We start from the raw sequence: 23,846 nt of genomic DNA, 5'->3' as shown, positions 1-23,846 counted from the left end.
AACGAAGGAACCCGGATGAAGGTTCAGTACTGTTTCTGCCATGGTCCTCTGAGGTGGCGCAGAGAAGTTTTCATAGCTTGAGGGACGAGGTGGCTGTTAGGAGATGGGTGCTTCTGCTTTAGGGGACATCTAAAACTCATGGACAGTTGCCCTCTTTACCCTGTGAAGGTTGGCAATTCTTGGATTCTAGGATGACTCAGCACCACCGTTTAACCCTCTAAGGACATGGCTGCGTGCCTGTGTCTTTGGGTACAGTACAAGCACGGAATGCATACAGACGTGACGATTTTTCATGGTGCTTTTAGTCATTTTGTGGGTCCAACTCAGGAGTCAGTGCTTTCAGCAAAGCCATTTCTAAGGGCTGGTGAGACGGCTCAGTAGTTAAGAGCACTGGCTGCTCTTGCAGAGAGAACCTGAGTTCAATCCCAGGCACTGGTAAGTGGAGCTCACAACTGTTTGTAACTCTAGTTCCAGAAGATTCAACAGTCTCCTCTAGCCTCCAAGGGCACTGCATGCCTGTGGTGCACAGACATACATACCCTCAAACACCCATCTGCATAAAATACTTTTACATTTTTTACAGGAACTTCCGTTCCCGTTTCCCTTGCTTTCTTGCTAGCACAGACTCCCACATGAATCTCCTCACCGAGGTGGGGCTAGCTGACCTGGTCATTTCCCAGAGAAGAGTTGATCCCTGGAAGACTACAGCGCATCTTTGAGGGAGTGGGCGGGTGAGGCACACCTGGTGGGAAGAACACAGCCTTACCAGTGGCCAGGGTCCAGAGGCACACACCTTGTGACAACACACACCAGTGTTTCCTAGAGGCCCTCCTGTTGACTGTTCTAGGTGGCCTTTGTTCTCGGAGTGTGTCTTTAGACCAACGCTGGGAGTCTGTTGAAAGGCTTTCCTCCCAGACACAATGATACATTGTCTTCCCAGGGTTGTTTGCCCTTGCTTCTTTCTGCAGGGCTGAGGCAAGGCTGCAGGTGATGTTTGCTCACGAGACCCAAATGTTCTCACAGCAGCCTCAGAGGTCTCTCAGCCCTGAAACCTTTCTTAACTGGACTGAATGTATTCTCTCCCAGGCTATGTATGGAAAGATACAATCCTCTTAACACTGGCATCTCTTAAGAACTACTGAATTTAGATCCATATCTTAATGTGTGGATATACTACATTTTTAGAAAGACTGACATGTACATCCGTGGACAAATTAAATGTAACCTCTTAATGGCTAAGATTGGTTCTAAAACTTTACCTTTAAAATATTTGTCTGGTTTTGTGTGTTTTATTTTTTTAATTAATATAACCAACTGAGCCCTTTAGCATTGTTCATAACTACATATACATAACTGTATGACAGCTTGGGATTGGATAACCATTCAGAGGTCTTATTCCAGGCAGAGAGACTGATTCTCCCTCTCCCAGCAGATAAAGTCTGTGACTCTTTATCTAGGGGTTGAAGCCTTAGGAGATCCACCCCATTCCCAAATGTTGGCCTTGTTGTTGTGTAGAACTTCTGTAGGCGGCCATATTGTTGGGAATTCATGGCTGTGGCTTCCCTGCGATGTCTCGAAGGCCCTATCTCCCATCAGACATCCTGCTTCTCTGTACTCTTTCACCGTATCTTCCGGGTGTTCCCTGAGGCTTAGGTGTAGGGATTGGATTGGAGCCTCATCATGAGGAGTTGGGAGCCACCTGGTTAGTGTCCCCTGCATTTCTATCAGTGGTGACTTTCTGTAATGGTCTCTGAAGCTGTTGAGGAAGGCGAGAGGTAAGCATGAGGAATGCAGGGAGAGTTATATTGTAGAGCCTTACTTTGGAGACACGTGGGGTTTACACAGCAAGTGAGGAAATCGTCCAAGACAGACCCATTGATTATCTTTCTTCTCATTTCAAGGGTTTGGATTGTGTAGGCGATGGCACTGACAGCTGGCCTGTCACCCTTTCTTAATAGAAATCAGGGTAGAAGAGAAGCTTCGGCGCTAGTTTGAGGCAGTTTTTGGAAAACTAGTGCGTGGGGACTCGCATGCGCATGCGCATGCTGTGGCCTGCATGTGAAGGTCATAGGCCAAGTTTACGGAGCACCACGGTCAAGCTCAGGAGGTCAGACTTGTACTACAGCACCTCTACCCACTGAGCAGCCTTGCCAGACGCCCCTCAGCAGCTTGTGCCCCCATCCCCACCCACTTTTGATAACCAGATGGTAGCGGTGCGCAAAAGCAGTAGCAGGTGGCGCCCTCTATTGGCATAGCTCTCACAGACACCCACCCCCACCTCTAATGCTCTTGGCTTCCTATGCTCAGCTTTTGTGTAGACCTGGAAGATCAGGATTCCTCGACCTTTGACGTTTGGTGACAATTGGCAGTGGAGAACCAGGGCCTAGGATGCTGCCACCCACGGTCCTTAGAGCTCCTGCTGCTGTCACGGACATTGTCCATGCCGCTGCCACAGCCGGACAGCCACCACTGCATCTCCACTGCCATTTCAGTCCTTTTACCAGCTTGGCCTACTGTATGCAAAGTAAAGAAAAGAGCAGAGGGAAACCTGGTGTGGTGGCTCATACCTGCTCACAAAGTGAACTCAAGACACGCTGGAACTACAGAGGAAACCCTGGTTAGGAGAGTGGAGAAGGAGGGAGAGAGAGAGAGAGAGAGTGGGAGGGAACGGGAGAGGAGGGGAGGGGGAGAGAAATACACACACACACATACACAAATCACTTGGGAAAAGACCCTTTTTGTTTTATTTTTCATCAGTTGGCCTGGAACTTCCTATGTAGCCCAGGCTAGCCTCATACCTACGAGTTTCCTGGGTGCTGGGATTGTAAGCCTTTTTCATTGGGTCTAAGTTTGCAATACCAGGTAAGTCAACCCAAAAGAATGTTCCCCTAGCCTGCTCAGAGGTGACCAGAAGAGCTGGTTAGTGTAGACCGGAAGGGGGACTTGTGCCCTTCACAGTAGACCTACAAGCAAATGTAGTGTTTACACCAATCACGCAAATGAATGGTTGTGCTTACACCTAGTCCAGGCATCATTCCATTTGCAGGAGCCACTGTTTTCTGTCCCAAGGCAACTAGGCAAACTGTGTCCCCTTGCCACGTCCCCCATGTTGTCCCCTCCTCAAGGGGCGAGCACTAAGGCTGCAGGATGGATCATCTAGAGTTCACTGAGGCTTCTCCTTAGGGGAAAGGCTGATGCACACTACAAGCTATTTAACCAATCCTGGCCCGGGCTGGGTCTTTGGGAATGGGGTTTGTACTGAAGCCATCATATCACGTGTACCAGCGTGAGGGTAGCCTGGCTAACAGCCCTCTACTTAAGACAGCCCAGTGCACCAGGAAGAGTTTAACAGCCGTCAATTAGGAAGTCAACGTTAGGTTAATAAGCATCAGGAGTGCTAACAATAAGCAATAAAAAGCTCATTGTCATACTATTTGTTTCAACCATGTTTGACCTTCTACCAGTGGCTAACTCCTACTTAGTGCCTCAGGGAGAAGTGGATCTTCCCATAGGCCCCTAGCTATTCAGTGTTTCTGAAATACATTTCTTCCAGCAGTATGTAAGCTGGTGTCTAACGACTTTTGTTGCTTCTCATAATAGGGTGGGGAAATTATGGCGAGCAGGGTAAGCAAAGTAGTTACCAAGGATAGACGTACAGGCTTCCCCTGGCTCCAGGCTTCTAAACATCTCTGTTGGCCACACCCCTTCCTGTATTCCTGGCCTCTGGAAGTGGGGCCGTGGCCTTTGACTTTAACTGAATAGTATTTGAGGTCTTGCTAGCTGACTTTTGTTTATGTTTTGTGATGGCATCTGACCTCCCTGACTATCCTGGAACTCACTTCCCTCCTACCTCAAGCTCCTTAATACCAGGAGTACAGGCATGTGTTGCCTGCTGGAAAGGAAAAAAAATTATGAAATTAGGATTAAAGAAAAAAATAACCTTTAAAGCTGTTCGTCCCAACATGTGAGGGCTACGGTGGAACTGTTTATTAAATGTGCCAGAAATCCAGTTCATTTTTTTAAAGTTAGCTGTAAATTATACTAACATACTTTAAAGTGTATGGAATGGATGTAGAATTATTAATAAATGGCTTGAATGTAAATTTCTTAAATTTGTTTTTATTTTAAGACTTACTTTTTAAATTTTTACTACTTTTGTATGTGTGTGTATATGTGTATGTTTGTACCACATGTGTGGGTGGGTGCCCTTGAAAGCCAGGAGAGGATGTTGGCCTCCTTGGAACTGGAGTTACAAGCATTTGTGAACTACCCAACATGAGTGAGTGTTGGTCAGTGTTGGGAATAGAACTGGGGTCCTCTGGAAGAGCTGCAAAGACTGTTAACCACTGGGCCACTTCTCTAGGCCTTAAAGATGAATTCGTTTTATTTTATGTATATGGGCATTGGCCTATATGTACACTACTTACTGCAGTTCTCTTAGAGAGCAGAAGGGGCCGGATTCCTTTGAACTGGAGTGAAGATGGTTATGAGCCACCACGTAAGTGCTGGGATTTGAACCCAGGTCCTTTGGGAGAACAACCAGGGCTCTTAATCATTGAGCCATCTCTCCAACCCCAGTTTCTTCTATTCTTGATGTTTATCCCATGCAATGTCAAAACATTTCAATTTATAATAATGATTTTTTTAAATATTTATTTTCTTTACTTATATGAGTACACTGTAGCTGTCTTCAGACACACCAGAAGATTCCATTACAGATGGTTGTGAGCCACCATGTGGTTGCTAGGAATTGAACTCATGACCTCTGGAAGAGCAGTCGGTGCTCTTAACTGCTGAGCCATCTCTCCAGCACATAATAATGATTTAAGATTGAGTCCTTTCTAGATTGTTTCACTGTCTTCTCCATGTGTCAGTAGTAGAGAAAACCATCTACACCCAAACAAGTCAGGATATCAGAATTTTTTTTTTTATTAAAGATTGTCTTTAATGCGTTGTTATCTCTAGGGTTCTTGAACTGGCAAGGTCTGCCTTTTTTATGATTATTAAAATATACTTAGCTTGCTATTCTTTACGGGCTGTAAATCTGCCTTTTTGCTGTCTTCCGATTTTACTATCAACGCTGGTCATCTGCTGACAGTTGGACAGCTGTCTCTTCACCCTGTCAGCGACCTTGTCCTGCCCTGTAAGTTGTTGTTTAGCTCCACATACCTCGCAGCTGGAGGGCAGGCTTCTTGGGATTGTCTACTAGAGGAGAAAATGGGCCGTGTGCAGCTATGGATGTGTGTGACTCAGGAGCTACAGTGCTTGTCTGGGTTGCATGAAGCCCTGGGTTCAATCCCCAGCAGTACACAAGCTGGGGTCATCATGCCCATGAGCTCAGCGCTTAGACATGAACGTAGGAACATCGGGCACCGAAGATCCATCCTCCACTACATAGTGAGTTGAGGGTGGATGGGGAAAGGTGCTGAAGGAGGGAGGGAGGGAGGGAGGGGGAGGTAAGTTGGAATAGGTCAGGAACGGAGGACGTCATCAAAGAAATTGCTTTTGCTGGACATGGTAGCACATGCCTACGATACCACACCTCTTGGAGCTGAGGCAGGAGGATTTCGGGTACAGGAGTAGTCTGGGTTGTATAATGAGAACTTTCTCTAAAAGTACATAGAGTCACCTCTAGATGTCAACTGGCTGGGTTTTATTTTTGGGACATTTCTGCCTTTAAAAAATTAAAACTGGGGTTGGGGATTTAGCTCAGTGGTAGAGCGCTTGCCTAGGAAGCGCAAGGCCCTGGGTTCGGTCCCCAGCTCCGAAAAAAAGAACCAAAAAAAAAAAAAAAAATTAAAACTTGTAAGAGATGACTTCTTTTTTTTTTTTAAATTAACTTATTTATTTCATGTATGTGGGTACACTGTCGCCGGATATTCTTTCTTTCTCTCTTTCTTTCTTTCTTTCTTTTAAAGATTTATTTATACTGTCATTGTCACCAGAAGAGGACATCGGATAACCATTACAGATTGTTGTGAGCTACCATGTGGTTGCTGGGAATTGAACTCAGGACCTCTGGAAGAGCAATCGGTGCTCTTAACCACTGAGCCATCTCTCCAGCCCAAGAGATGGATTCTTAAGCAGAACCTCTGAGATTACCATTGTTTAGCAGTTCTAATTCATATGAAGAAAGCAAGGTGCTAGAATAAAAAATTAACAAACGGGACATTTGAGCCAGTCTGAATGACCTCGGGCAATGGGTTTTTATTCTTTCACACCGACTCACACAGGAATGGCCACTGCCTCCCATTTAAGGTCACTGCGAAGACTTCCAGTTACTACATGGGAAGCATCTGGGGGCCAAATCAAGTTCAATTCCACCTTGAAAAGTAGCTCCTTCTTATTGGCTGAAATGATTCCACCCAGTCAGTACAGGGCCTGGTGCGCAAGCGCAAGCCTGAGCCCCTGCGTTCAGATTTCCCGCACTGAAGGAAAAAGCCGGCAACAGAGAACTCGTGCGCTTCTGTAACCAGTGCTGGTGGGGTGAGAGGGGTGAGAGGAGTGAGTGGTGGGAGACAGTCACCTCTCAGGAGCTCAGTAACTATCCAGTCAGTGAACTCTGGGTTCAGTGAGATATCTCAAAATGGAAAGAAGACACCCCTCGTAGACCTCTGGTCTACACTCATGCTCTTACAAGTCTTGGCACACACACACACACACACACACACACACACACACACACACACACACACACACACGGAGGGGGGGCGGGGTTAGCCTGCTTTTCTACTCTTTCCGGTTTATTTTGTTGGATAATTAGCATCTATACTAGGAGTGAAAGATAAGCCAAGAGTCTTGTGCCAGGGGATCAGTGCTTTGAGATCAGCCTCCACAAACCAAAAATCCAGGCTTGGCGGTGCATGGCTGTAATCTGAGTGTTTGCAAAGCCAAGGCCGGAAGATGGAGTTCAAGCCTAACATCAGCTACTTTGTCTCAAAACAAAACAAAAGCTCAAAGGCTGGCCCTTGAAAAGAGAATTCAGGAGAGTCCTCAATTCAAAGTCACCCTGAGCCCAGCTTCTCAGCTACCAGAGCTGCCTCTAACAGGCAAACAAACAAATCATTTTTCCTCTATGTCCACTGTTTTAAGCAGTGTTCTGTGAGCTGAATTACAGATCGTATCACTTGTAAGACTAATGACACAAGAGCCCCGAGGCTTACAAACAACACTTTAAAAAAACAAAAACAAAAACCAGGATTCTCAAGTTAGAAACAGAACTCAAACCTCACGCCCCCACTCCCCCCCACCCCCGCCAGCACCAAACACAGACACCTCCACAGGCACAGTGTTGTCTTAGAATTATTTTGGATTCTTTAATCAGGTGTCACTGATGCCACGCTGCCATCACAGCCAGCTCTGTAAAAATAAACTCTGAGTCCCCAGCATGCAGGCTGCAGGGGGACATGGGAGGCATCTCTGCTGCCATTGGACTCTCGCTCTAAGTGTTCGTTTCGGTAATTGGACATTCTTCCCCCTCCCTGGGGAATGTGTCCGCTCTCCCTTCATCCGGCACCTCTCCTCCAATGCTGCTTTTGTAATTCCAGCCTCCATTACTGAAGAAAAACATTCAATTAGTCCCAGTCAAGAATAGAAAATGACTTGGGATTCCGGCTCTTCTTCGCAGCTGTGTCTGTGTTGGGGAAGATTTTCATTGACCTCATGGAATTCTTCTGAGGATAATACTTTTGAAAGATCAATTTGTACAGCCCGGGGTGTTGTGGTTTGTGCCTTTAATCCCAGCTTTCAGGCTCAGGCAGGCAGGCTCCGTGGGTTCGAGGCCAACCTGGTCTACATATTGAGTTCCACGATAGCCTGGGCTACCTAGGGAAACCTGTCTCAAAGACAATTACTTTCCTTACCCACTGTAGCCTGTTGCTGATTTCTTTTGAGGCAGCACACTTAATATTAGTGAATACTAGCTTCTTTGTTGTTGTCGTTGTCGTTATTGTCAAATGTGAAACCAATCACCTCTGATATTTACAAGCTACATCAACAGGTGTCCCGCGTTCTGTTTTCCCTTCCGGGCGCGTGGTTTCTCGCTGACTCTTGGCTTCCAGCAGGAATTCTCCACTTTGAGTCTTGTCTGGACGAATGTAAGCTGTTTAAAGCTGTTTGTACTTGTAGCCCAGAGGCCCTGCTTCCCAGAGCAACCGCTTCTCATCCACGCTGTCTTATCTCTGCCCTGAGGTTTCTCCGGCACGGGAAACACAAGCTCCAGCAGTGGGTTCTGGGGCGGGGTGGCACGTGGATTTGGTTTGCGCGGACTGTTAGGACACGCTGCGGGTCCGGCTCATGTTCCTGGAGTGCCCCGAGCGGCTTCGCTAATCTGTCAGTATAGTATGTTCTCGTGGATAAATATAGACAGACCGGGGCACTCTGAGTTATAGCTCACTGTCGCACTGTGCAGCTGGTACGAGCAGCCCGCCCTGGATGGGAGGCCTGTTTTAGTTCGTAGGGGTTTTTTCCTCATCTGACGAAAAATACACCTTGGACCTTATGGTAGCTGCGAGCAGCGGGACCATGGGACCGGTCCTTGTGCCTTTTGGTTTTGAGACGTAGTCTCTGTGTTGCTAGTCTGGGCCGTTTGGATTTCACTTCAGGCCCATGGAGATGACAACGGCTTGTTGGAGAAGATCCTGTGTGATCAGCCTCATCAAAGGTCTGGGTAGGTTTGAAGGGTTGTTCTGTGGGGTGGTGGGAAGTCTTCAGACTGAGAGCAGGAGACTTCCTCCCCCTCTTCCTCTTGAGGGGTGGGGTGGCGGGAGCGGGGGTGGGGGAGGGGAGGGGAGGGGAGGGGAGCCTTTTCCTTTGGGCACAGGGACTGACTTAGAACTGAGCTCCTCAGACAGGAACCAAGGCCTTTTAGGCCTTCTGTTTGGCTGTAACATCTCAAGAGTAAGAGTTCTACTTTTGTATGACTCCATGAACAAGCAGCTGGGATGTGATGGGGTTGTTTGTTTGTTCCTGTTTTTTTTTTTTTTTTTTTTTTTTTTTTTCCTGTGTTTTACATGGCTTGCTGAAAAAATGGCTGACCCAAGGGAATGACTTGCGAGTATTTGGGAAATTGTTGATGCTACAGAATTTGATATTTCAGTAAAAGTGTGATATATTCTAAATACTTGTGTAAACCCCTCCCCCCATTTCATTCTAAATGTGGAAAGCACCCTAAATTTAGCATTTCCCATGCCTTCTGACTTAGCCTTCTCCAACATTCAAATCATAAAAATGCTTTTCCTTTTTTATTTTTATTTTTTTTTGTTAGTGAATCAAAATCAGGATTCGTGTTGGTCAACATTAAATAGGTACAGACCACGTGCCAACTATTCCTTTGTCAGATATGTTCTCTCCGAGTTGGACTTTAAAAGTGTGTCTTTGTTTATACATATCTTATGAGTGTGTGTGTGTATATATATATATATATGTGCTTGGTGCCTGGGGAGATCAGAAGAGGGCACCAGATCCCCTGGAACTGGAGTTATAGGTGGTTGTGAGCCACCGCAAGGGTGCTGGGAACTGAACCTGGGTCCTCTGAAAGAGCAGCCAGCACTCAACCACTGAGCCATCTCTCCAACCACGATCGCCTTTTAAAAAATTACATTTATTGCTTTCTCTCTCTCTCTCCCCCCCTCCCTCCCCCCCCTCCCTCTCTCTCTCTCTCTCTCTCTCTCTCTCTCTGTGTGTGTGTGTGTGTGTGAGAGAGAGAGAGAGAGAGAGAGAGAGAGAGAGAACAACATGGGCTTACATGTATGTTCCTGAGTAGGCCAGTATGTGGGTAGAATTCTTTTCTTCTAGGATGTGGATCCCAGGAGTTGAACTCAGGCCATCAGTCTTGATGTCACACACTTTTATATGATAAGCCATCTTGTAGGCTCCCTGGACTGAAAAATTTAAATATCCCATAACCGTTCCAAATGATTAGCGAGACGAAACTCCCACGACAAGGTTAATTACAGGCACCCTGAATAGTGTCTGTTTATCCCTCATGGTGGTAGGAAAAGCTAATTTGTAAATGGGAAGCCTTAGACCGTAGCCCTGATAGAGGAAAAACAGGTCGTTTATTAAAAATGATTTATGAAATATTTGGTAGACGGAAGGACTTGTTAATTATTCTACAATACCGTCTGTACTGATACTGTTAGGTACCTGGGTATGATGATGATGTTTCCATTTCTGGGAATAAAACCTCTTCTAGACATTATTTGGCCTCTTCCTTTTGTGGTCTTCTGACTATGAACTAAGTTTTCCCTTTGAAAATTGTGTCAATATAAAAAAAGCACATAGTTGATAAACCTTACAGTTTGGGGGCACTTTAATTAAAAAAACAAACTGTGAAACACTCCATCTTGGCAGGACTCATGTGAAATGCTTTAGATTTCTGTGTGGCTTCCTGGTCCTGCTGCAGACTCTCTTGCTTTAATAGGGCTGTCCTTTTCTTCACACTCTCCCTTCTTTGCTCATCACTCCTTGTCTTGCCATGCCTGTCTATCTTTCCTTCCTTCCGTTTGTCTGTCTTCCTTCCTTCCTTTTTTTCCTTTCTTGGTTTTTTTGTTGTTGGTTTTGGTTGTAGTCCTGGTTTGTTGAGATAAAGATTTCCCACTGTTACCCCATGCTAGCCCAGAACTCACTCTGTAGCCCAGACCGACTTCAAACTCATAGCAATCCCCCTGCCTCAGTGCCCCCAGTTCAAAGACTGTAAGCACGGGCTACCATGCTCAACATTTTGGGTTTTGTGGTGGAAGCAGAATCTCACTATGTAGCTCATCTCGGCCTCAAACTCTCCAAGCTCCTGCCTCAGCTTTCGGATTGCTGGTCGTGCATGTATGCATCACCCGGCCAAACTCAAGTGTCTTTCTTCTCATAATATGTAAAGTCTACTTTCAGAAGGATCAACAAATCCACCTGTGTGGCCTGATAGATTTAGGTCCGTCTTAGATTATAAACATCTATGAGGTTGTATTAAGTGAATCTGACAGTCATTGAAACATTGGAAAAGTAATGTATGATTAATAGGTCCCAAAATGTTTTTTAAATTAATATGTGTGTGTGTGTGTGTGTTTTGCTTGCATATTTAATTGTGTGCCACATGTGTGCAGTGCCCAGAAAGAGAAAAAAGACATATGAACCATCCTTAAATATGTCAATGTTGATTAAAAACGAAACACTAACCAGCCTGTAATGGCGGGCAATGGACCCCCAAGAACTGGTGTTATAGATGTGTGAGCCACCATGTAGTTGCTGGGAAACAAACCAGATCCTCTGGAAGAGCAGTGGGTGCTCCTAACCACTGAGCCACCTCCCCAGCCTTATCTGTTGAGCTTCTGTTGTATCCAATGCAGTGGAAACACATTACGTAGATTTTGTTATTGTATGTATTATACAACGTATATGCACCTTTCTGCGACACACTTGCATGTGCGCTTTATTGCACACATGGGTGTGTTTCTATAACATGTACTGCAATGCCCCTTGTAATGTGTGTTGTACCTGTATACGGGCGTATACTTGGATGGCACGTACTCTGTTAGCATAGCCACTAACTGTGGTTTACGGCCTTTGTTTGCCAAAGCGTGGCAGCTGCTGACATATTCGGCACAGATGCACAGACGGCGTGTGGCGTGTGCAGTCACTACATATTTATATAATGTGCCGCAGACATTGTTTCTTCTCTTGCCCCTGGAGCTTGACTTAAGTGCCTACCTCCAAAAGCGACTTGGTCTTTCTGGCAGGCCTCAGAAAACTGCCTGTGAATGGCTCTGGTCACTCAGCATCTGTAGCCCTTTAGACTAATACCTGCAGCATAAACACATTCTACACAGACCTAGAACACACACGCGCCTGCCTAGAGACATAGCCAAGACCGGCAGCAAGCAGAATGCTGCCTGCCACGCGTATACCTTCCAGCCTGTTTCGTCAAAGTTCAGGTGAGCCATACATGCCACTGTGGCCCTGTTCCTAGTTAATGGGCCACAGCCTGCACTTTGACAAACTTGGCTTCAAAGATTCAGTAAGTCGGACATTCCCAATGCACTACGAATTTTACTCTCTGCTGCAATTACAGGCTATATGTTATGTGCATGCATTATTCTGCTCCTGTGTGCCCTGATGTTTGATGTGTAAAGGAGTTATGCAACTGCAGAATTAACTCCCCTCACGGTCCTGAGGGGAGCCTTGCAAGGTTGAATGTGGACTGTCCAGCTGGAGTAATTTACATTTTTGTCTCTTAATGCTTTCCTGGCACTTGATGCACCAAATCTCCATCTTAGCTCTGTGCAGCTATACGTCTATGGGCATTTATGTGGGATGCCTGTTTCCCAGCATGCTTTGGGCTATGTGAGGGCAAGGGCCATGCCTGGCGTGCTCCTCAGTGGAGAGGGTAGTGTGTGCAGTAGAGTGGGTGGTCAGGAGACATTTGATGACTGAACGAATGGATGCATGAGTAAATAGATGCTCTCCTAAAGTCTGGTGATCTCACACTGGTGGCTCAGACCGACTGTCTCTGTGGAAATTCCCAGAGTGCCTTGTGCACACCAGGGCCTTGATGACAATGAATTTGTTAATTGATTGCTTTGCTAGTATTCAAAGACAAAGAATATATGCATAAGGAAACAATGTTGGAGTGTGTGTGTGGTAAAGAACGGCTGAGTGACACCCCGCCCTCTTTGTGCGAGCATGTCTTTCTGAGTGAATGCTCTCAGACCACACTACTCAATGCAGTTTGGTTTATACAGCACTGTAGAGGAGCTGAACCCTTGGTGAGCCTGTGTGAGCTGATCTGAATTCTAGGGTCCAGTTTTTTTCTTATTTAGAAGTTTGTTGGCACTAAAGTTCTAACATAGAATCCCTCAGTTATTGGTGTTATAAAATATAGGACAGGTTTAAAAAATAAGTCATTTTTTTTTATTTGTCTGTTTGTTTATATTTTGTTTTCTTGAGACAGGGTTTCTCTGTGTAACCTGGGCCATCCTGAAACTCACTCTGTGGACCAGGCTGGCCTCGAACTCAGAGATCTGCCTCTGCCTCCCGAGTGTTGGGATTAAAGGCGCAACACCACTGTCCAGTTTTTACTTTGTTTTGATTTTCATTATCACTTTTTTTGAGACGTTATTGCTATGTAGCTCAGGAGGCTCACTCACTATGTAGCCCAGGCTATCCTGGAACTGACTGTAGTTCAGCCTTATACCAGACTTGTAATCCTCCTGCCTCAGCCTGTTGAATGCCGGTGCTGTATGAATACACCTTATGTTGGGTTTTATTATGAAATGTTTAAACAAATATAAAAGGAGAAATGATTGTGCAATGTACTACATATTGTCATATTCCGATCTGACGGTTATCAAGACCTAGTCATGGCGTCTTATTTAGGGCCTTGTTTTGCTTTAGTAAAGTATTTTGAACCAAATGTAAGCATCATTTTGCTGAAGCCCTCACTTTGAGTATCCATTCTAGGAAATACACTACCCATTGCACTGTGATGTATCTGGCAAGGTTACCCACAATGCTTTTCTGTCACCTAACACATTCCATATTCATATTTTTCTTACTATTAAAGTGTATATTTTCCAACAGCTAGTTTGGTTGAATCAGGATTTAAAACAAATCCACATCCATTTGGTTACAGGTCTTGAGTGTCCTGGGACACTCCTGTGTGTTTTGCTTCATCGACTTGAAGAACCTTGCTCACACCTATAGAATGACCCTCGTTCCGCAGGGTCTCTTTGCTTTCTTAGGCTGTCATCGAACTTGTGCTCGCCCCGTTACTCTGTGCGTGTGGATATTCTCTCTAACGCTTCTCGGTCTTGATGAATCCACGTTGCCTGTTCTCTGACTGAGACACTGAAGGCTGCAGCATCCTCCCCAGGTTACACAGCCAACAGTTGTCAGCGCTTGGGTACATGAGTTCTAACCAGCATCCTGCCAAACTGGACAATGCTAAGAAAGCCCCGTGAGGCAGTAATCTAAATATACTTCTTAAACACCTTGATCACTATGTCATGGGGCTAGGAGAATAATTCGTATGTCCTCTTTATGAGGCAAAGTCAGCGTGACTGGATTTCAGTCTAAGACACAGATTCCGGCAGGCGCCTGCCTGGTTCCCATCCTCACTTTTCCCCTCACTGTATGCATCATGTAATCGTTTCATGAGTGTTGTTGCTCTAAATAGTTCTTCTGTGCCCTGTCCCACACAGCAACATCAGATCAACATTTCCTCTGGATCCCACGGGCTGGCTCCCATTTGCCCTATAAGTCAGGTCTCCATCCATTGGCTTGCCACACAAGACCTAACGGGATAACGTAAAGCCGCCATTTTATGCATCCGATTTAAAAGTTTAAACTGATCAGTACTCTCTGACCATCTCACCCATGCAGATCCTTTGTCGTGACACTGGATGATGTCACATCAACAAATTTAAAATAACCACAAATTTTCAGTTGGGGGTGCCAGGGACACCGTCGAGTGCTTGCGATAAAAACAAGATGGTGGGTGTCCATGATCCCAACACTGAGGAGGCAGAGGCAGGCAGATCTCTGAGTTAGAGGCCAGCCTGGTTTACAGGGCGAGTTCCAGGACAGCCAGGGCTGCACGGAGGAATCCTGTCTTGAAAGAAACAGAGCAAATGCTATAGACACTTTAGGGGAGTGGAGCTGTACCTGGGAATATTGGGGCATTGGTGAAGTTTTCTCTGTAGGAAGGATAGGGCTCTTCATCAGCTCATGTTAATCTGAGAGGTGGGTGTTAATTACTAAGTTCTTATTATGGAAGTTTTAAAACATGACTCCTCTTCTGTGTGCATGTGTATGTGTGTGCTCGCGCGTGCAGTGCCCATGGAGACCAGGCAGGCAGCATTGGATCCCCGGGAACTGGAGTTACAGGTGGTTGTGAGTTGCCACGTGTTTGCTGGGAATCAAACCCCAGTCTTCTAGAGGAACAGCTGTCGGTAACTGCTGAGCTGCCTCCCCACCTCAGCCTTTCCAGCAGAGTCTGGCCCAGGTAGCCAGGCGTAGTGACAGACACCTGTAACCCTACCTCTTCAAGTTCAGGTGAGAGAGTCAGGAGTTCAAGGCCAGCCAGGGCTATGAGGCTAGCCTGACTATATGAGACCTGAGTGGCAGTGGTGGTGGTGGTGGTGGTGGTGGTGGTGGTGGTGGTGCTGGTGGTGCTGGTGGTGCTGGTGCTGGTGCTGGGGGTAAAAGGACACCAGAAAGAGCCTTTTGTCAGTTCTCTTGGAGGGAAGGGAGAAGTTGAAAATCAGGATTATCCTGCCTCTCGAGGGTTATTTGATCTCCTTACAGAGAAGGGACCTTGAAATGTCACTGTAACCTCATCTTCCTTTGCTGGCCGGTCTTGGCAGAATTCCTTCAGGCTCTGGTGACAGTGCCTACTTTGAAAATCAGGGGGAAGTCTGTGTAATCGCATCTTAGCAGGTGACAGGCAGCAAGAAGAGAAGCCACGGAGGTGTCGTGGTCATTTTCCTCAGATAAGATACTGGAGGGAGGGCAGAGAGAAAACAGGGCAGACTCGTGTTGACTTTCCTGGATTGAACTCCTTGCTTTTCTCCCGTGTTCTCCAAGTGACCAAGGGCAGGAACGGTTTTGTAAGGACACGGATGGGAGGAAGCCGAGAGCTGCTGTGTGTCCTCAGTTATCTTGGGAGTGTACCGTCTGCTGTCACATTCTGAGGTGTGCCATTGGTCAGACTTCAGTACCCCCTAGACCCCCATGCCTAGTCCTCAGTGCACACTGACTCTAGAGGCCATGCAGCCTGGCAAAGCCGTCTCTATGGCCGGAAGACATATGAGGCTGTCTAGAAATTGCCTTACACCATAAGTCAATAAGAAACTTCATCCTTCAAATCATTCTTTTTGTTTGTTTGTTTGTTTTTGTTTTTTTAATTTTATCATCTTCTAAAGTTCCAAACCTGCTCATGCTAGAGCAGAACCCACATTAGCAAACTTGCCTTATCTACCATCGCATAAGTAGCAGATGTTACTGAAGCTATGGAGGGTCCTGCTGGTCTGGGGTTGGGTTTTTACCAGGGCCACCTCTTGTCCCCTAACATAGGAATGGTTGCTCTGTTATGGCATCTACGGGCATGCTTAATCGTATGCTGTGGATGTGATGAGCCTGGGGTCCCCTGGAGTGTCAGCATGGATTCTGGATTAGATTGGACCAGACCTAAGGTTCCCCCAACACACTGCCACTTGGGGGTTAAAATATGTAATAATGTGATATCAGCAGGTGGAAGTGTATGGTTACTGATGAACATCTATATTTTAACACATTTGTGTATGCTAGGTGTGTGTGTGTCTGTTTCTGTGTGTGTCTGTATGGTGTAGGAGGAGGAGGGGGAAAGAATAGGAGGAAGAGGAGGAAGAGGAGGAGGAGTACTAGTAGTAGACTTTCGATCCTCCTGCCTCAATCTCCCAAGGGCTAGAATGATAGCCATGCACTATCACACCCAACTTCAGACTTTAGCTTTTGCAAGCAATTAGCATAGCTGGGAATGCAGCTGACTCTCTCTAATTTTAGGGTTCAGTCTGATAAATACAGGTTGATTTTAAAAGACAAGATGAGAATTCTGTCTTGTTAATCACATAAGTAATAAATACTATTCCGCTAGAGACTGAGACTGGTGACCAGTCTCCCAGGCAGCTGTGGGAACTGGGGAGAGGCGCAGAAGCTAAGGGCACTGGCTGCTCTTGCAGAGGACCAGGGTCCAGTTCCCAGCCCCTACCTGGTGGCTGCCAACTGTCTGTAACTTCAGTTTTAGGGGTATCCTATGACCTCATCTGGCCTCCACATGTACCCACGCACACACACACACACACACACTACACATAAAAATAAACATAAAATTGTTTTTGAAAAGAGGAGGAAGCAAAAGTGATATCAAATGCTCTTACTACACTAGACTAAACTTGTTTTAAATACCTAAGAAAACAAAGGCTAAGCGATCGAAAGCTTCTAGAACAGGCACACAGCTCCCCAGGGCTCTGCTCTGTGACCTTAGCTGAGTCCATGTCCCTCTCTGAACCTTTCTGATCTTATTTGCACAGCGGAGACTGTCACCTTCTAGGAACATAGGAAGAATTAAGAGTTTCTGGTATCGAAGGGGTCTCTTGTGGACCCCTAAGCGTTCAGGAACAATTTTTTTTTTCTTGGTTCTTTTTTTCGGAGCTGGGGACCGAACCCAGGGCCTTGCGCTTCCTAGGCAAGCGCTCTACCACTGAGCTAAATCCCCAACCCCAGGAACAATTTTTAAATGGCTGGAAACCTCAGGATAGAGTGCTGATTCCATAGGTGTTGGAACCAAACCTGGGTCCTCTGCGGGATCCACCAGTGCTTTCAGTCGCTACGCCATCTCTCTGGCTGATGTCCTGACATTTTGTTAAGCAGCCTTCTGCTGACGCTCAAATGGATTTATTTATTTATTTTTTCTTTTTAATTCCCAACACTGTCAATTTCTTAACATTGTTCTTCAGAGCAGGGCAACTCATTCTCGCTGTGTTTAGAAGGGTTTCTTTCCTTCTTACCAACGTTTACTGTATGTGACTCCCAGAGCTTCTGCTCCTTTTGAGAAGTTGCAATACCCTTTAACTTTCCATTTCCTAAGCTCCCTCATAAATACAATAGTGGACCTTTTTTTTTTTTTTTTTAATTTTTATTGCCCTCACATGGAGTGGCACATTCTCCAGGCAGCTGTACCAGCCTCAGCCGCGATGCTGGTTAACAAAGTGAACCTTGGGGAACAACAAGACTTGGGATCAAGGGGTGTCCTAGTTCTGAAGTACAGTCCCTGGCACCTGAAAGTGAACAAGGTCCCGAGAACTGACAGAAAGAAGACCTTCCCTCCAAGCATGGTCAGACTTCTGAACCCATTAACTCCTTCATTGAAAAATAAGGTCCACTGTCTCTAGAAAGAAGTGGGGTTGGTTAGTCCACCGTGTCTAAGAAGTGCACCTACTTTAGAGGGTTGCCTGCTCCCTGTCATGGCAGGATACCGAGGGTGGGCATTTATTTCAAATCCTCAGTGATGCTTCCGAAAGGGGAGCATTTGTAAACAGCACCCAGTTCTTTGAAAAGCTGGCCGTGTGTTCTGTCCACCCTTGCAACTGAACAGAAAAGCAGGGGGACTGGCCCTCTTTCCAGAGCCATGTACTTTGTGAATCGAGAAAGAAGCACTGGGTACTTGTTGGACATTTGACCTCTCCTCTTCCCAGGCTGCTACAGTCCCCATTTCCCCTGAAATGGGGCACAGATACAGGGCAATGCACAAGGATGAACTGGAAGGACAGAATCTGATGGCCAAGTGTGTCTGGACTTCCCTAATTCTCAAATGCATAGCTTCCCAGTAGGGAGTGGCTTCACTAAAAGCCTTGCTGAGCATTTTCCTGAGAGTGATATCAACAGGGCCTATTACTTGTTGGAAATTGATGATGGTGAGAGAAAGAAACTGGGGAGTGGATTTGGCTAACAGGCCCTCACCCATGACCTTTACTGTGCCACCATCTCTCAAGGCTGGGCTGTGTGAACCCAGAGCCATGGCTGAACCAGACTGCTCCTCCTTCACCCTCTGTAGTTGGCTTGGTATGCGGGTGAACTCTACATTCGAAGACATCAGACTGGAAGCACAGGCGGATATTCTTCTTAAAGACAGCCGTGGATTTGGGCTTATAAATGGAGAGTTTGTGTGATGGGTATTCTGGTGCCTAGATCTCGGCTATCTGGGACTCTGCCAGGGGCATGCCAGGGGCCACTGTCCTCACTATCATTACGAGTTTAATCCCAGGATCTTGTGATCTTGGGATCTTATGTCGCCACAGTTACTGCTGGCTCCTAGAAGTGCACTCAGCCCCGAGAGACACCAGGATAATAAAGCATTGTTTCCAGAGGAAGGTTTTGGCTTGGCATTCATTCGCTGGCTCTGAAGCGTGCTGACCTTGATACAGTAGGATGATAGGACAGGTACCGTGTCCCTCTGAGCTGGGGCAGTGCCCTACTTCCACAAGATGTCCACGCACTGGAGGCCGGGCAGGCATGAGCAACAGTGGAACTCCATCAGCTGACTTGGACTGTTGGCCTGTAGAATAAGCCGATGAGCTGGACTTTGTCCTCTCCTGTCACCCTTTTCCCTAAGGCCTGTACCTGACCACCGAAAACCACGTGTTCCCTTTAAAGGCCATATTTTACCTCTGCCCCGCCATCTTTGTTGCTTCTAGCTCTATCCTAAGCTCGCCTGATCTTAGTTTATTTGCAGGAAAATTGACACCTGATTAGTTCTTGGCTAGTGGATGCTAGAATTTTTTTTTTCTCTTAGAAAATCACAGTTCTCTTAGACAGTCCTGGTGACAGATTGCTGTAATCCCAACATTTAAGAGGCTAAGGCAGGAGGATTGGCTCCAAGTTTGAGGCCAGTCTGGACTATAGAGTGAGACTCTTTAAAAAAAAAAAATGGTAAAGCAAAACAAAAAGAAATAGGTGTTCAACTTGCTGCCCTGGCTGGCCTTGAACTCTAGACTCACATGAGCCTCCTTCCTCAGCCTACCCAGCATCTGGAGCTGTAGGCTTATACCACCACACCCAAATATTCTATACTCAGAATTACACATGGCAAAATGCCATTAAAAGCAGATATAGCATTTGCATTCATAAATAAAATTATTTTTAGTAGTTATCTGATTAAAACACGTTTTCCATTAAATTGTGTTCTATATGGAGACCACACCCCCACCCCCATCCCAGGAGCCTTGATAGCCATCCCTGCTGGGAATGAGTACAAATATCACACTATACATTTTGTAAACTCAAAACAGGCACTGTAGCTTGGCCCAGTGGTGGTGAGGACCAAAAATTCAATGTTGTCAGTAGAGCCTCTCCCCGCTTTTGATATTGGTCCTTCGAGAACTCCAAGTGTCTCACAATGTGTTCTGAATGCATTCATTCTTCATTTCTTCCCAGATCTCCCCTCTTCCTCCCGACTCCAAAACAAAACAAAACAGAACCTTTCAAGACCAATTCATGCTTCCCAAAATATTCTTTGATGTGTGGTCTCCCCTGGTGACTTGCCAGAGGCTCTGTGCTTCAAGGAGATAGGATCTTTTCTTTCCCAGCAACCCCCTCGCCGTGCTGGGGTTTCGTCTGGCGCATGCGCAGGAGTGCAGTTAGAGTCACTGAATCATCCGTGCAAGTGGCCGGCTGCCGCCGGAAAACACTTTTTTCTTGTAGTTAGGTTCCGCCTCTGGCTCTCAGACTCTTTAATTCCCGAGCATTAGTGAGGAGGTAGATACTCTCTTCAGTGCTGAGCCTTCTGTAGTCTCTTGTTCTCTGTGCCTTGGCTAGTTTTGAGTCTCTGCGTTAACTACCGTCTACTGGGTCTTAGTCAGGGTTTTATTGCTGTGAAGAGACACCATGACCAAGGCAACTCTTACAAAAGAAAATATTTAATTGGGGCTGGCTTACAGTTTCAGAGTTCAGTCCGTTATCATCATGGTGAGAAGCAGTGGCAGCATCCAGGCAAACATGGTGCTGGAGGAGTTGAGAGCTCTACATGTTGAGGCAGGCAGCTAGGAGGAGAGTCTCTTCCACACCGGGCAGAGCTTGAGCACTGGAGCCCACAAAGCCCACCCCCACAGTGACACACTTCCTCCAACAAGGCCACACCTCCTAATGGTGCCATTTCCCTTGGGCCAAGCATACACAAACCATCACATTCTGCAAATAGAAGCGTCTCAGGTGAGGGCCAAGTGCAGCGTTGCTCTGATAAGTAAGTGTATGCAGAAAGGGAGTAAAAAGGCAGGCAGGTCCTCCTTCCCCTTCTCTTACTGTATTCCAAGCTGTCTTTGAACTCATCTATGTTACCCAGGCTGTCCTTGACCTCACGGAGATTCTCCTGCCTCAGCAACACCCCCCTCCCACCCCCCACCCCCCCCCCCACCCCCCACCCCCCCCCCCCCCCACCACGCTAGGGATTGCAAGCAGGAGCTTCTGAGACCTTTACTTCCTAGTATCCATTCGAGAGCAGCAGCCAGCTGAGTTTTTGAAAAATGGCTCTCGGAGCTTTGTGGAAGCAGTGAGCCACGAGTTCAGCCTTTGAAACACAGGAAACAGGGAGCCTGGCATTAAAATCCTAGACAAGAAATTGCCTCTCTGACTCTCTTAATCTACTTGCCTAGATTATTTAAAAAGAAGCCCCAAGCATCTTAAATGTTATACAGTTTATCTGCTATATCCATGCGGTAAAGAAGGCTTTTGGGATGGAGTATTTGATTGTAATAAAAACATTATATGATCAAAATGCTTAAATTCTAACACCATTCCTAAAGGATGTGACTGGGCTATGATTTGAAGCGTGCTCTCTTTATGATCCAGCCTTACATTTATGATTTACTAACACACAACGTCTGACTATTTATGTCTTTATATCCATTAAAATCCACTCTGTTTTTTTCAGCTTCTCCAGTTGGCAACGGTTACATCAAGCCTCCAGTTCCACCTGCTTCAGGCACGCACAGGGAGAAAGGACCACCGGCCATGTTGCCGATCAATGTGGACCCAGACAGCAAGCCAGGAGAGTATGTCCTCAAGAGTGTATTTGTGAGCTTCACCACTCAGGCTGAGCGTAAGATTCGAATCATCATGGCAGAGCCTTTGGTAAGTACGGACCATGAAAGGACCTCTTCTTAAATCCTTCTTCGTGCCGAACATGTCTGGTACTCTAGATTTATGGGTCCCTGGTCTGTTGACCCAACCAAGCACAGATAAAAACATGGAGGTGGCGGGGGGGAGGGGAGTGATATACTGCATATACTGTGAGTTCCCGAACAATTCAGTGTCATAGCAACTATCTCTTAGCATTTACACTGTAGTGAGTGTTACAAGCCACCCAGAGGTGATTTTAATTTACTCAGGAGGATATACAGAAATGATGTGCAAACGCTGTTTGGTTTGTTTTCCCATTGGGATAGACACTATGACCAAAGGCAACTTGGGAAGGCAAGGATTTATTTCATCTTACAGCTCGCAGTCCATCATTGGCTGAAGTCATAGCAGGACTTAAAAGCAGGATCACAGACACAGGAACTGAAGCAGAGGACATGGGGGATTGATACTTGTTCAGCCTGCTTTCAAATATAGCTCTAAGGCATGTAATACTGTAGATATTTAAATAGATAGGTAGGTAGGTAGGTAGGTAGATAGATAGATAGATAGATAGATAGATAGATAGATAGATAGATAGACAGACAGACAGGTGGATAGATAGATGGATGGATGGATGGATTGGATGGATAGATAGATAGATAAATGGATAGATATAAATAGACACAGATATATATTCATTGCTGGAATATTTTGACCCTCTATTTGAGGGTCATATTGTTAAAGATGAAACTCACTATGTGGCATCCTTTTATGAGACCAAGACCCAGGCTGCTTCCCTTAAGCCCAGAAGAGGGTTGGTGGGAAGGATTCATGTTTGTTCAAAAGCGAGCATCTTTAGGTGACAAAGGGGCTGGTATCTGCAAAGCCACATCTGAAGGAACTCAGGAGAGCCAAGAGCTAGTGACCTGGAAAGCAAAGCACTGTGGGTAATATGGCTACCCACCGAGCAGGGACTTCTGGAGCATGCCTTTTGGTTTTGCTTTCTTCCATAGTTAGAATATCACAAACTTGACCTCCTGGGGCTATTTCTTGATTTTTTTTCCAAATTATTTTCTTTCATGCTAACCCTCCCAGAAACATGAATGCTTCTGTTTGTTGACGTGTAGAGCCAAAGACTAAGGAAAGGTCTTTCATGTTCTAAAGGTCATCAGGCACCTTAGCTCTAAAATCTGAAGAAAGATTGTTTAGCAGTTGACATTGATTTTTTTTTTCTTTAACACTCCCTTTGGATTTTGTTGTTGTTTTGAGACAGGGTCTCAGACTGGGTTTGTAGCAAACCTGCCTTGAACTCATGTCTCCATTTCTCCCCAAGAACTGGCATGATGGGTAGGCACCATCATGCCCAGCTCTTATTTAGTACCTTAGTCAATTTGGTGTTATTTCTATTTCAAATACAGATTGATGGATGAAAGGCATGGGGTATAATCCTGTCTAAAGGCTTAGGGAGGGAAGAGAACCTTGTAGAAGGAGAAACCGGAAGGAGGAAAAAGTAGTTCTGATGACCATGCCCGAGGGAGAGCTGCCCTTACTGTAATAGTTGAGTACATGGTGAACAAAAGAACCTGCACCATGGCACATTAAAGTTTAAAATTCTATACATGGCTTTTCAGTACCCAAAGAGCTATCCTCAGTGGAGGGCAAAGGCTGGACACTAAAAATGTCCTACAGAAATCGGATTTCAGTTTCCTCCTTCATTAATACCTTTATAAACATCTTTGAGCTGTTCAGCAGTATTTCTATCTGTACCCAAAAGATGCTCGAGTGAGAGTCATTATAATTGATGGAAGAGTCAATAATTTTATTCTATTTTCTAATGCTTCATGGGGACATTTAATTGCCTTTGTTCTTGTTCATTGTTGTCTTTGTTTTGTCTTTCTCGTGTGCTAAGTAAGCTAAGTGAGATCGTCTATATCATTTTTATATTTTTATCTTATAGCATAGAAGTCAAAGGAAGGGCTCACTGTTCCTCAGATCAGTGTGCCCACTCAGTCTCTGGTGATAGTTCAGCTGGGTATAGAATTCTGAGTGGCACTCATTTGTCCTCTAGACTGTTAGACCAGATCTTTGGAGTGCTGTTTCACTCAGTTACCTCTTTGGTTACTGTTAAATAGTCTCTTGTTTTATTTCTTTGTAGATGATTTACTTTTCCTCTGTTTGCTTTTGGTGGTTTTCTCCTTACCTTTGGA

The 23,846-nt window shown here is 45.8% G+C and overlaps 1 protein-coding gene across 1 annotated transcript in view; it reads left to right on the top strand.

Moving 5' to 3' along the window:
- Fry (FRY microtubule binding protein) overlaps positions 1-23,846 on the top strand; it is a 237,550-nt gene that overhangs the window by 26,909 nt on the left and 186,795 nt on the right. Inside the window, exon 2 of the mRNA XM_032886834.1 lies at positions 21,452-21,651. Coding sequence (XP_032742725.1) covers positions 21,452-21,651 — 200 coding nt within the window. The remainder of the gene's footprint in view (positions 1-21,451; positions 21,652-23,846) is intronic.

This window comes from Rattus rattus, chromosome 16 (assembly GCF_011064425.1).
Source record: "Rattus rattus isolate New Zealand chromosome 16, Rrattus_CSIRO_v1, whole genome shotgun sequence".
NCBI classification, from domain to species: Eukaryota; Metazoa; Chordata; class Mammalia; order Rodentia; family Muridae; genus Rattus; species Rattus rattus.
Note: the sequence above shows the minus strand (reverse complement) of the source record. Positions and strands in the feature narration are given on the sequence as shown.